Below are 12960 nucleotides of genomic sequence, written 5' to 3' on the forward strand. Positions count from 1 at the left end.
GCGTGCGTGCGCGTGTGCGTGTGCGTGTGCGTGTGTGTGTCTGCAACAGGCATCCATCTCTGAGTCAGTCCGTGTTGAACAAAGAGCTGGAGCCTTGGCAGTGCAGAGCATTATGCAACGCCCCCACCATGCATTATTGTCCGTGGCACCCTTCATAAATAAAGATGAAATGTGTGGAGGAAGTCCACGGTGTCATTACTGTCGGTGCTCGGGAAAAATAATGGCCATCACTGGTTAGCAACCTTGGCGTCTCACCAGTGCAAATGCACACGGGTACTGATAACACATTATACAAATGTATACTGATATCAGTGCACAAAAATGCTCTTCAAATTCTGATGTGATCACACTTTTTATCAGGTAAAAGTGACATGAAACAGTATGTGCATATCCAAAGGTCTTTGGACAAAAAAAAAGAGATCAATAAGTAAGTGTGCAGTAAGGTAAAGGAGATAAACTGTAAGGGTACAACAGTGACTGTATCATGTAGGTAAGACCGTGGAAATTCATCATAAAATAGACGTACTGTCAGTGTTACTGGAAATATCTCTGTAGCACCTTGATTAACGAAATTACAGCTAATTAACCATATCATTAACAGGATTTGTTTTATAATGGATGCGAATGGGAACAAGTGCAAACCACTTTGGGGCTTTCTGAATACTGTTGACTTGCAAAATTAAAATTATGTCACAAACAACTGAAGTTCTGGAATTCTTCAACTCGTCAATGAGGCGATAATAAATAATTCCAAGATAAGGCTGGGATAAAAACAATATAGCCCATAATATTCTATTCCTCACTGCAGGGGTTGAGCTGAGCATCTTCACTGGCGCACCCAGATCATGGAGATGGCAGTTTCCTTTAATGTGCTTGGTGAGGCCTTTTTTTCCATATGCGATTAGTGTCGTGCAGTGTCAGGCACAGTCATATTTGCCAACACATTAATGTTTCCAGGGTGTGTTTTATCGCCATGTGTGTGTGTGTGTAAGTGAGTGAGTTAGAGAAAGTAAGTAGGGGAAAAGATAGAGTATGCACAGGGTGGGTTTTATCTCCATGTGTGTGTGTGTGTGTGTGTGTGTGAGTGAGAGAAAGTAAGTAGGGGAAAAGATAAAGTATGCACAATTCACTACACAAATGACCTGTGGAAACTACAAATCCACGTTATGATTGCATTTAGCATGGTTCAGCGACGGCCATGTGGCTTTGTGTGTGTGTGTGTGTGTGTGTGTGTGTGCATGCGTGAAGGAAAGAGAGAAGGAGATACAGAGTGCATGCTTGAGCTCAGGCAGGTTTTACTCACAGCACGAGTGCACCACGAGCAACGGCCTGATGAACGCATCCACCCACGCCAACACCACCCGCTCGCTCGCTCGCTCCACACACACACACACACACACACACACACACACACACACACACACACACACACACACACACACACACACACACACACACACACACACACACACACACACACACACACACACACACACACACACACACACACACACACACACACACACACACACACACACACAGAGGCAGGGTGCCTTTCTCGTTCGTGCGTCCAGTGAGTGCTATGCCCTCTGCCAGATCGCCCACACAGCTCAAATGAAAGAATAAATTCTGCCCAGAGAGGGCATGAGGTCTGCACTGACCCCTCAGCCTACGCATTGTCTCCCTCCATCTCTCTGATTGCCAGCACCACAGAGAGAGGCTGCCTGCCTCTGCCACATCCACTCTCAAAGCCGCTTAACATCTGACTAACTTGGGGTCCGCGCTCAGTGACAACCTGTCTATTACAAGTGTTCCTGGATTGCTCCGTTTCCATTAGGACATTGGTTAAAAGTTGCCACGTCATCAAGCACATTTATGACCGTGAACTGCCGAGGCCTTCTGTTTTGGCAATCTGTTCTGCTTACATCTGGAATTCAATCGTGCAAGGAAACTAGTGTATCGCTGCAAAACGGGGTTATGGGGGAGGTATGCTTCTTGTTTGGCAGCTGGGTCACCCAACTGTCCCTATGCAATGGCTAACGTCACAAAGGTGGTAGGTGCATGAGTGTGTGTATGAGTGTGTGTCAGTGAGTGTGTCAATGGCTAACGTCACAGCGGTGGCTGGTGTATCAGTGAGTGTGTGTGTGGGTGTGTGTGTGTGGGGGGGGGGGGGGTAATGGTCTTGCCCTGTGGCATCCCAGGTGAGTCACACAGACGTAAGGACTCTTAGTGCTGAGATGCTGCAGGCGGTGGCTGATTTGATAGGGTCGTCGTGGCAATTGGCATTCAAGCTGGGGTTAGGCACCGCACAGAGTGGAGGATGAGGACATTGATGATGACACAGCCTGGAAAGACCGCAGCAAGGAGCCAATCAAGGGGGTACTAGAGAGAAGAAGGGGAAGAACAAGTGGGATGGAGAAGGGGGGGGGGGGGGGGTGTTTGAAAATAATTATGAGAGTGAGAGAGAAGAAGGGAGAGACCAGGAAAACAGACGGACATGAGAAGTAGTGGGGTTTATCTGATTCAGCACTTCATGGTAGGTGGTGTGGGTTGTCGTAGGATGTGGTGCTGGTGCTGGTGGTGGTGGTGATGGGGGTGGGGTTCTGGCAGAGGGGACTGTGGGGGCTCTGGGCTGGGCTGGGCTGGGCTGGGCCCGAGAGCTGAATCACCCAGCATCGCTCGCTCGCTTCGCCTGCCCGCTCTGCCCCTGAATCACTGCTGCAGTGAGTCACACACACAGACAAGAGTCTCTAGTCCTTTGCCAGTGCTGACCTGCACTCTCTCGCTCTCCCTCCATCTCTCTTTCCGCCCATCTATCCAGCCTTCTCCTGTACCTCCTCCTCCTTTGATTTCTGTCTGTCTTCTGTCCAATTTATTCTTCTCCAGTCTTCTCTCCATCTCCCTCTTGCTCCCCCTCCTTCCCCTAATATCTCGCTCTGCCTCAGTCTGTCTTGCCAGCAGTCTGTCTGTCTGCTTCTCTCAGTCTGTCTGTCTGCCTCTCTCAGTCTGTCTGTCTGCTTCTCTCAGTCTGTCTTGCTGCAGCCTGTCTGTCTGCTTCTCTCAGTCTGTCTTGCCAGCAGTCTGTCTACCTCTCTCAGTCTCAGTCTGCCTCCCGCTCCCTTGGGGCCCATGTCCATGGATGTGGACATTAAGCATGGAACAGTGCATGTTCCGACAAGGCGGCCCTATACACCATACTGACGTCCTGACTTGGCACCCAAACAACTTGGTAAATTAGCAGAACAGCTTCTGGTGTGATACTGGACTATACTTGCTGATGCAGCTTATGAAACAGTTTTGAGCTTTGCAAAACTATTTTATTTATTTATTTACGTTTTTCTTAAAGGGACAGTCCATGTGCAGAGAATACAGTTTTTCTATCTGCTACCTTGGCAGTCAACGGCCAATAACAACACTGACTACACCACAACAATTTCAACACATTTCCCGATTCCTTAAGCTGAAGGGAATCCCGTCAAAGTAAACTCTCTGCATATACTAATGGACAAAGTTGAAGAGACTTTTAAAACCAGAAAAGATAAATTCATATTTTGTCCAGAACTTGTATATTTGTCATAAACAATTAAGCTGTTCACCTTCAGAATTAATTATTGCAAAAAATGGTGTGGCACAACTTTTCACAAAGGAATGTGTGCTTCTGCTCTGGTAGCACAATAAAAACTAGACCCAAAACTTGACAACATAGCGAAATGAACACGGTGACCCTTAAATTGATACCATGGGTTCACTTTCATTTTGGATCAATTTTTTGGGATTTAGAATACAAGAAATACAATAAGAGATGAAGCTGTCTGTGTTGAGACCTGTCAAGTTTTCACCAACCACGTCGATGGTTATTTTCATGCAAGGTTATACAATCATATACGCAGTGTTTATTTACAATGTTTCTGCACTGGCTGCGTTTAGTCTTGTTATGTCTGCATGATGCAAATAGCATCTTTTCCTCTGCCCTCTCTACCAGTCCAACCTCACACAAAAGAGTAGCAGGGAAAGGGGAAGCAAGTCAGTGACCCACCACAGGATGTTTAAACTCCAGCTGAAGCCCTTCACCCTTGCTTCCCCTGTAGCCTATACTACCCCCTAACCCAGAAACTACACGGCTTGAAACGCTTCCCCCTGAAAGAAGTCCCATTTCCTTCCCCTCGCCAGCCTGCCTCCTCACATCAAGAAGCCAGCCAGGCAGTCAGTCATGAAACACGTGGATCCTACGCACTTCCAGCAGCTAAAAATACATGAATGAACACACAAATAGAACCAGGACGGAACAAACCACGAGAAAAAATAGGAGGAGGGAACGAGGGGTGGAGAGAGGGAGAGAGAGAGAGAGAGAGAGAGAGAGAGGGATGAGTGAGCTAGTTTCTCCGGTTCTAGCTTCGGGCTTTTTTCTTTTTAACTGCCCTACCCCTTTCCTCTCGTCTTGCTCCTTCTCATTCTCTCTTTCCTCCTGCAGCCCATTCAAAGGTTAAGGGTTAAGAGCACACACACGCACACACACACACACACACACACACACACACACACACACACACACACACACACACACACACACACACACACACATACACTACACACACACACACACACACACACACACACACACACACATACACTACACACACACACACACACACACACACACACACACACACACACACACACACACACACACACACACACACGCACACACACACACTACACACAGAATCACACACACACAGTTCCCCCCCTCCCTCTGTACCCAACTAGCGGTGAGTCATCATTCCATCCACGTCACTGACAGACGAGCTCACCCGGTGACAGGGCCAGTTAACAGCAGCCGCACTCATCCGTGCACACATTCCTCCTCCCCTCTCGCTCCCCTTCCCCGATAACCCCCCCCCCCCCCTCGGCAACACGGGAAGGGGGCAAAGGCTAGTGTCTCACTCAATCACACGCACACCAAATTTAGTTCCTGTCAGACAAGGGGGCGGAATGGCAGCAGCGGTGTCCCTACGTGACCGCCACACGTGTTCCTAGAGGAACTTTGTCAGTGCCAGGAAGTGTGCGAGGGCACAGTGGGTGCCTGACTGTTGCCTTGCCTCCGCTGCCTCCGCTGCCTCCGCTGCCTCCGCTGCCTCCGCTGCCACCACCTCCTCCACCACCACCACCTAAAGTCTCCCTAACTCCCTAAGATAACCCCTGTGGCTGGTGCATCACATGCCTTATTCCTGGACCCATCACGAGGACTCACAAAGCCCTCTCCACTGCTACAGTGTGCCAGAGGAAGAGGAAAACTGAAGACCTCACTTAACTCCTGCATGTCGCACACCTAAAACATTGCCAGCAGTAAAAAAAAAAAGTCTCTGTGGATAATGATGTAGTATAGTGATGCCCAGAAAGTTACCAAAGTATGTAACAAACCTAACTCTTAACTCAACATAAGCCCAAACAAGCAATAAAGCCCAGTTCGTAAAAAAAAAGGCTGTGGAGAAACAGGCCAGTAATTCAATTAGGTCAGGCCCCCCCCCCCCGTCAGACAGAGAGGCAAGCACCACATAACTGAGAGCTAACCTCTGCCAGCATACCTTCAGACGGGGAAAATATGAGCAAAAGCGATATTGTGTGTATGTGTGTAAGTGTGTGTGTGTATGTTTGTGGTTGGGGATAGGGGGAATTCACATCACCTTTTATTTCCCCCCACCCCTTTCATGTGCGTAATGTTCGTCTTGAGATGCTTTAAATTAATGTAGCTACAGCTCCCTTGCCTTCATCACTTTTAAAGTGCTGCAAGAAGCATTAAAGCGTTTTGGTGTACTGCTAGCGAGCTACCTACCTAAAAAGCAACCACCACCAACAGCCCAGTTGACAAAGATAAAAGCTTGCTTGATAAAAACATGCTTACTGGTGTGTTTTGGTGTTACTGTTGGCAATTGGGAATTGGGAATGTTGGGAATGACAGGTGAGTTAAGCTTAACAAATCCAACTACAGCATCATCGTCTCATTAATCTTATTTCAAAATGACTAGTTTTATTCAGGCCTGGTACACAAACCCTTCAAGCAGTGCCTCTTTTGGGGCGCCACAACGAGCTGATTTTCACGCTCCTGAATCTAGAACTCTTGTGTCGGACCCGAAGCGTGTCTCTTTTACGATTACCCTGTCACAAAGCAGCATCTTCAGTGAAAGTGCCTGTGTCGCTTTGCAACAATAGTTTAAATGGAGGGGGGTGTGTGTGTGTGTGTGTGCCTGTAAAATAGGCCTATTGAGCATGTCTAAACAGACACTGCACGGCACAACAGTGCTGAGCTGTTATGACTGCGCCACAGGCGAAGGCGGCAATTAGCAGCAGCTTGGCATTATGGGTAGTTGGGTACAGGACTGTGCCCTCCCACGGATCTGCAAAGTAACTTATCGCCTGGCACCAGCGCGTGCCAGCAATGCCAGCTGCGCCAGGGCATTTTGGCACGAGCTGAGAACTATGGCAACAATGCGGCTGTGGTAAGGCACGCTTACTTTTGAGGTGAAAAGGTCCAAAATGGTGTAGGAGAATTGAGTAAAAATTGATGGTAAGCTGTTCAAAGGAAATACACTGGCAGGTTGTCTGAGAGGGTAACTCATGAACCCACACTTGGTTTGTGTTAAAAAAAAAAAAAAGGCAGTGTTGAAATCAAGATGTTTCCAATAACTGGTAAATAATCACAGGGGAAATCTCACAGGAGAATATTACCATGAAAATATATATGGCCAAAAATAGTTTTATTCCCACCCAGAAAAAGGCTTCCTTATTCAAAGTAAGACCTTGAACCTATTTGATAAACAAACCATAATGTACTACTAATGATGCCAGCAGTGATACATAATTACCCGCGCAAGTTCCTTTCATCGTGGTTCTTAAGATCATAATGCATCCGCCCCCCCACCCGCCATCATAAAATCAATATGATTATAGATCTAAGAGAACTCCCAGTGAGAAAGACTCCAACTACATCAGAGCATTAGCCTGCTCCCTGTGTCACACACACACACACACACACACACACACACACACACACGTAGTTAAGGAGAGAGAAAAAGGAGGGCCTTACCTGTGATACACTGGATGTGACCATCCTCTCTCTGGATTGTGAAGGCTTCACCTGGGTTTACCTGCACCAAGATTACCTGCAAGAGAACAAATCAATAACATAAACTCTTGTGATCAAACAGGCAATCAGTTGAGGAAAGCAGGTAGCGTAAACACTTCCTAGAAGGAAGAAAATAAAAAAATAACATCCGAATGAGCCAAAACACACAAATACACAAACCTCAACCCCCCCCCCCCCCCCCCCCCCCCCCACGGCACCCATGTTGGCGCGTGCCGGTATGCCCTGCAGGGCCCAATCTCAGGCCGTTCCAATTGACTCGGGGGAGCCCAGGGGCTGTTGATTAATTCTTCATGACTCCGCGCATAAACACATTCCCAGGCCATCCACAAGCCTGAAGGCTCGGGATCACGGCAGCCGTTACAAACTTCCTGCTGTTAAAAATACACCGCGGGAATGCAGAAAATAGATAAAACTACTAGCAGGGGCCAACACCACTCAAGTTAGAAGAAGCGCATGTGTTGCTGTTAAAAAAAAATATCAGACAAAAACAGACCTTCTTGTTTGGATTTGTTTTTCTGGGTCGATGCTTTGTCGAATTGGGCTAGTGGTGGAGCGTGTTTGTTTTGTGTTTGTGTTTTGCAGAAATGTGATTAGAAATTAGATTGGAGTGCAAATTGAAATTTTGTTGAGTGGGTATGAATTATAAATAAATATTAATATATATAAATATAGTAAAACCGAAGTAGATTTAACTTAAGATATCAACCTTAAAGGCATAGTCTGTAGAATTTTGTGGCATCTATGGTGAGTGCTGACTCTTCCTCCCTCACTTTTTTCTTTACAAGCGTGTAGGAAACATAGTGTCTGTCAGCTACTTATAAAAATGAAGTCATCCTCTATGACCGCATCGAGTAGCCATTATGAGTTATGAGGTTACCTTAAATGGATATTTAGAAATGTTGTTTATTTATTAAGACTGTAAAAGAATAGGTGAAACTTCAGTCAATGGAATGTACAGTAAATGGAAGCTTTTTTGTTTTGTTGAATGTTACATTTTTTCCAGCTGTGGGCTGATCTTCGGAAGGGCACTGCGTCCTCTGGGTCCAAATAACTATGATCATTTCTAGTTTTGTAATGTAAAATTACAAAAATGTGATATTTTTCATCATTGACACAGGCAAAAAGGCCCACGGCCAAGATAATGAAAGCCAACTAAGGCTAAATTAACTATCCAGCAAAAAAACATTTGTCCCTCATCAGCGATTTCCATCTGGAAAAGGGCACACCATAGTTTATCCTTGTTATCGCTCGTCTCAGTTTCGTTTTTTGTTTTATTTAAACAAAGGTTTCAGGCATGTGCTAAATAATAAGTATGATCCTCCATTTTTAAACATTTGGGTTGATAAAATGATCACAACACAAAATGGTTAGCCAGCACCAGCAACCACTGATTCCTCTTTTTTCTTCTTCTTCGTCTTCGAAGTAATTATACACTAACATTATACACTTACAAAAACATAATCATAAAAAGCTATATTCCGTTGGTGCTAATAGATACCCCTAAATCCTACACACTGCACCTTCAAACCTTAACGCTAGGTTCCTTAATTAGAATGGTGAGTGGTTCTCTGCATGTGTGTGTGTGTGTGCGTGCATGTGGTGGGGTGAGCTGGCAACGAAGAAGCCTCGGGAGAGCGGTCACGCTTGGCGGCAGAGCCTCGTGGCACTCAGATGGGCCCTTGAGCCGGCACTCCATTGAGTAAGAGGGTCATCACCATGGCCAGGGAGGTGCATTGTCTTCACAACGCATTCTAGAAACCTCAGGAGGAAGAGAGGATGGGGGGGGGGGGGGTGAAAAGAGAGCGGAAAGGAAGAGAGAGGAAAGGAAGAGAGATGCCTCCGTCTCTTGACGTCAGTCCACGTCACTCTGGTTGTCCGCAAACAAGAGAGGGTGGGGGTGGTGTGTATGCATTGGCTGGTGGTGGTGGTGGTGGTGGGGGGGGGGGGGGTGTTGTGGATGTTGTGGATGTGTGAAATCCAGAGTGCGTGTTCACAGCTACCCTCTGATGGAAGCATCAGAGCAGACAGCTTGCTCTGTATCAGCGCCACACACAACCACAACAAAACCCAGACCCCAGAATACTCAAAACACTCCCCCCCCCCCCCGGCAAACACACACACACACACACACACACACACACACCACAACAACAACAAAGCCCAGACCCCCGAATACTCAAAACACCCCCCACACACACACACACACACACACACACCACAACCTGGCACACGGCAGATTACGGCCTCAAATCAAGCTCAATTTCTATGATCCAGCTGAATTAAGACTCAGAGGGCAGAGGAAGAGAGGGATGAAGGGGGGGGGGAGAGGAGATGGAGACGCAACACTGTGGGGGTATATTTGGCTTCTGGACAGAAGTCATGCCAAATCCATTTACAAGCCCACAACCCCGGCGTAAACAACAGCAGCAGTAGCATAACAAAATGTCAACCACATGCCCCCCCTCCTACCCCCCGTCTCTTTACTTGTATCTCGGCGAAAATGGCAGTTTGAGTTAAAATTTTCTAACGGCTGAGTCAACAACCAATAAACCACTTCCGAAAAGACAGCTGCACCTGCAACGCATGTTGTGGCTTTGGTGGTTTCCTACATGAAAATTAGGCACTTGGTAATTTCCCTTTTCCAGGAAAATCAGCCCCTCAGAATACCCACATTTTCACTGAAAAAAATAACCTTTTCCTCTACCTTTAAAATTTCCACAGTTAAAATTGGAATCTCTTTTTCCGTCGGCAATATTGCTCAGTCACATCACACGATGAACATCAAAATAGATACTAACTTCATACAGCTCCCATAATTGACCCCAGAAACAAACTCGTATTACCCCAGAGCAACACTCTCAGACTCTGACTTGTGGCTTACTCTGGGCTACAGTAAGAGGAGTAATGGAGCATGACTTGGGGGTGAGAGAGCTCTACAGTACGGCAGGGGCCAAAACGCCACAACGCCACTAGATCACCACACCACCGCCGCCCGTCACCTCTGCACTTAATAAATGCTCCAAAGACACCCATCCATCCCTTTCATACACAGACACACGCACGGAACACGCACACTTTCATACACGAGCACTTGCAAAAGCAGCTTTGCAGCAGACACAATGCAAACAATGGCAAACAGCATCAGGTATAATACGAACACGGTGCCCATCAGCTGAGCATCTGTTCTTCAGCCCACCTTATAACAGCCTAGCATTGACAACAGCTGCGCAGAGAACATTTAAAGTCCACGTGCCTCTTCCTCTGCGCGTGTGGTTTTTTGCGAGTGTGAGAGACGTGCGTGCGTGTGTGTGTGTGCGCGGTTACCTCGGCTTTGCGGTGGAAGAAACCGTCGTGGGAACGCGAGTGCCACGGCATGGGGTTCTGGTGGAGGGCTTCTGCGATCGCGGCCATCGCTCGCTACTTCCGTCTGTGTGTCTGTGTGACGCTGCTACTCCCATTCATACGCTCCCTCCTCCACCAGAGCACACCAGCCAGGCGTGAGCGTGCGCGCGCAGTCACACACACACACACACACAGAGGCTCTCACACGCCCTCGTGTGGGGGAGGGTGGGGGGGGGGTTGGTAGCATAAGGGGTTGGGATGAGGAGGGGGAGTACTGGTAGCTGAGGGTGGTCTGATTGAATTAGAGTCAAGGCGCTGCCGACTGTCGCAGGGTTTTCTGTGTGTGTGCGCGTTTGCTTTCTCTCCTCAACTGCCCCCCTCTCTCTCTCTCTCTCTCTCTCTCTCTCTCTCTCTCTCTCTGCTTCCTCCTTCCCCTAACACCAGATCACACACACATACACACAAACGCAGATCTCTAAGTTCCGTGCATGCATGCGCACATCTGAACGCTCACACTTTGCCTTCTCATTGCGACCACAAACAGCAGCTGTCTCTCTCACTCACTCACTCACTCACTCACTCTCTCTCTCTCTCTCTCTCTTTCTCTCCCTCCCTCTCTCTTTCTCGTCTGGGTCGTGCTGCTAGCCGAAGCCCCGATGGACCCGTTACTTACTGTAGATCGCATAGCTCGGCGTCCGCTGGTGCCGGCTGGCTGGGTCAGGGGCTCGTCGGGTCAATGCGGTCTGCCGGCTGCAACCCCTGGCAGGGGTGGTAGTGGCGGTGCTGGTTGCGGGGGTCCGGGCGGCCCTCTCCCCCCACTCCTCTAGTGCTCATGGAGGCTCCACAGAGAGGGAGGACGCGGGTGGTGCAGGGGCCAGCACACAGGGCCCCGAATGAACCCCCTTCCCCTATTGGATTCACCCCCCCCCACCCGACGGCTGCCCTTTCTCTAACCCCTAGCCTGCTCTCGGGCACCCCCAAACCCACGCTTTGGCACGACACAGCCTGAGAAAGGTAGAGCAGAGAGTGAGGGTGATAGTGAGGGCGAGAGAGAGAGAGCCAGAGATAGGAAGAAAACTGGCTGAGAGGGAAAGGGAAGTCGAGTCACAGGAGGCAGGGAACCAAGCCCATGTTTGCACTCCTTCTTCTCTTTATCTCGGTCTCCTCTCCTCTGCGGCAGACAAACCGTGTTTCTCTCTCTCTCTCTCTCTCTCTCTCTATTTCTCTCTCCTGCTGCTGCTCCCTCTCTCTCTCGCTCGCTTGCTCGCTCTGCTGGCTCACCACCACCGCCAGTCTCCACGGCAACCCCTTCAACAAATAAGCTCTGGCGATGTCCGCAGCGCGCTGCCACCGAGGAGGAACGGCTCACATCGGCACGGCAACGCACAAGCTTTGACTACGAGAGGAGGGAGGGAGAGGGGAAGAGATAGAAAGATAGAGTGAGAGAGAGAGAGCGAGAGAGACCACAGACCAGAGCTCTAAGGTGAGGCTGTTTGTGCCTCTCCGTCTCTCCCTCACTGTCTTTCTCACTATCACTCACACAGGGGGATGCTGAAATCTCATCATATGTGTGTGTATCCTTCTGTCTCAACTCTCTGTGTTTGAGCATGACTATGAGCCCGCTGTATAGTTGTGTGTGTGTGTGTGTGTGTGTGTGTGTGTGTGTGTGTGTGTGTGTGTGTGTAACAAGGAGGCAGAGCATGTCTGTATATGTCTGTAATCCTTACTGTAGCCCCCGGAGCAGAGAATCCACAGATTTCTTTTCATAGAAAAAAAAAAGGCAGCGTAGGGATTTTGCATACTTTTCATCCTTTTGGCCTGGAAAATAACCACGAGGGGACAAAATGACTCCAGATCATGTACCTACTTATAAACCTACACAAACATACACACACTTTCTTTCACTTACAAACTAACGGACATGCTTTAAACTGCAGTTCTATGTCGACGTCCCCCCCCCTCCCCACACACACACACCCTTCTCCACCCTTCTTTTAATCTCTCTCTCTTCCATTCACAGCGACATGTCATACGGCTTCTATTAATACACTGATCGATGGGAGCTGGTGATGAGGTCGTGGGAGTTCAATAGCAGCCCCCTTCTGGGTAGAGGGGTGAGGGCGGGGGGGGCGTACAGGGACCACCTCTGCCTGTCAACTGTTCCTTTTACTTCCTGTGTGTGACACGCTCTCTCACACAGACACACAAACAGACACACACACACACACACACACACACACACGATTTGGGGGTGGGGGTGGGGCTCTTTACTCCACAACAGCAGAAAAAATTCTAGTTAGCTGAAAAAATGTCCCATGATTCTGCAGCAGCTTCTCTGTCCATCACAAACTTCTCCACTCAACTTGCTTTCCAAGTACTGTCAGGGAAAGGAGTCCAGGGGGGAGAGAGAGAGAGAGAGAGAGAGAGAGAGAGAGAGAGAGAGAGAGAGAGAGACCACCCACTGGTGTGTACCA

General features: G+C 48.4%; 1 protein-coding gene across 1 annotated transcript in view; it reads right to left on the bottom strand.

The window, feature by feature from the left end:
• The window catches only part of fndc3a (fibronectin type III domain containing 3A), a 60106-nt gene that overhangs the window by 30156 nt on the left and 16990 nt on the right, over positions 1 to 12960 (bottom strand). Inside the window, exon 3 of the mRNA XM_080845192.1 lies at positions 7085 to 7160. Coding sequence (XP_080701318.1) covers positions 7085 to 7160 — 76 coding nt within the window. The remainder of the gene's footprint in view (positions 1 to 7084; positions 7161 to 12960) is intronic.

This window comes from Sprattus sprattus (assembly GCF_963457725.1).
Source record: "Sprattus sprattus genome assembly, chromosome: 9".
NCBI lineage: Eukaryota > Metazoa > Chordata > Actinopteri > Clupeiformes > Clupeidae > Sprattus > Sprattus sprattus.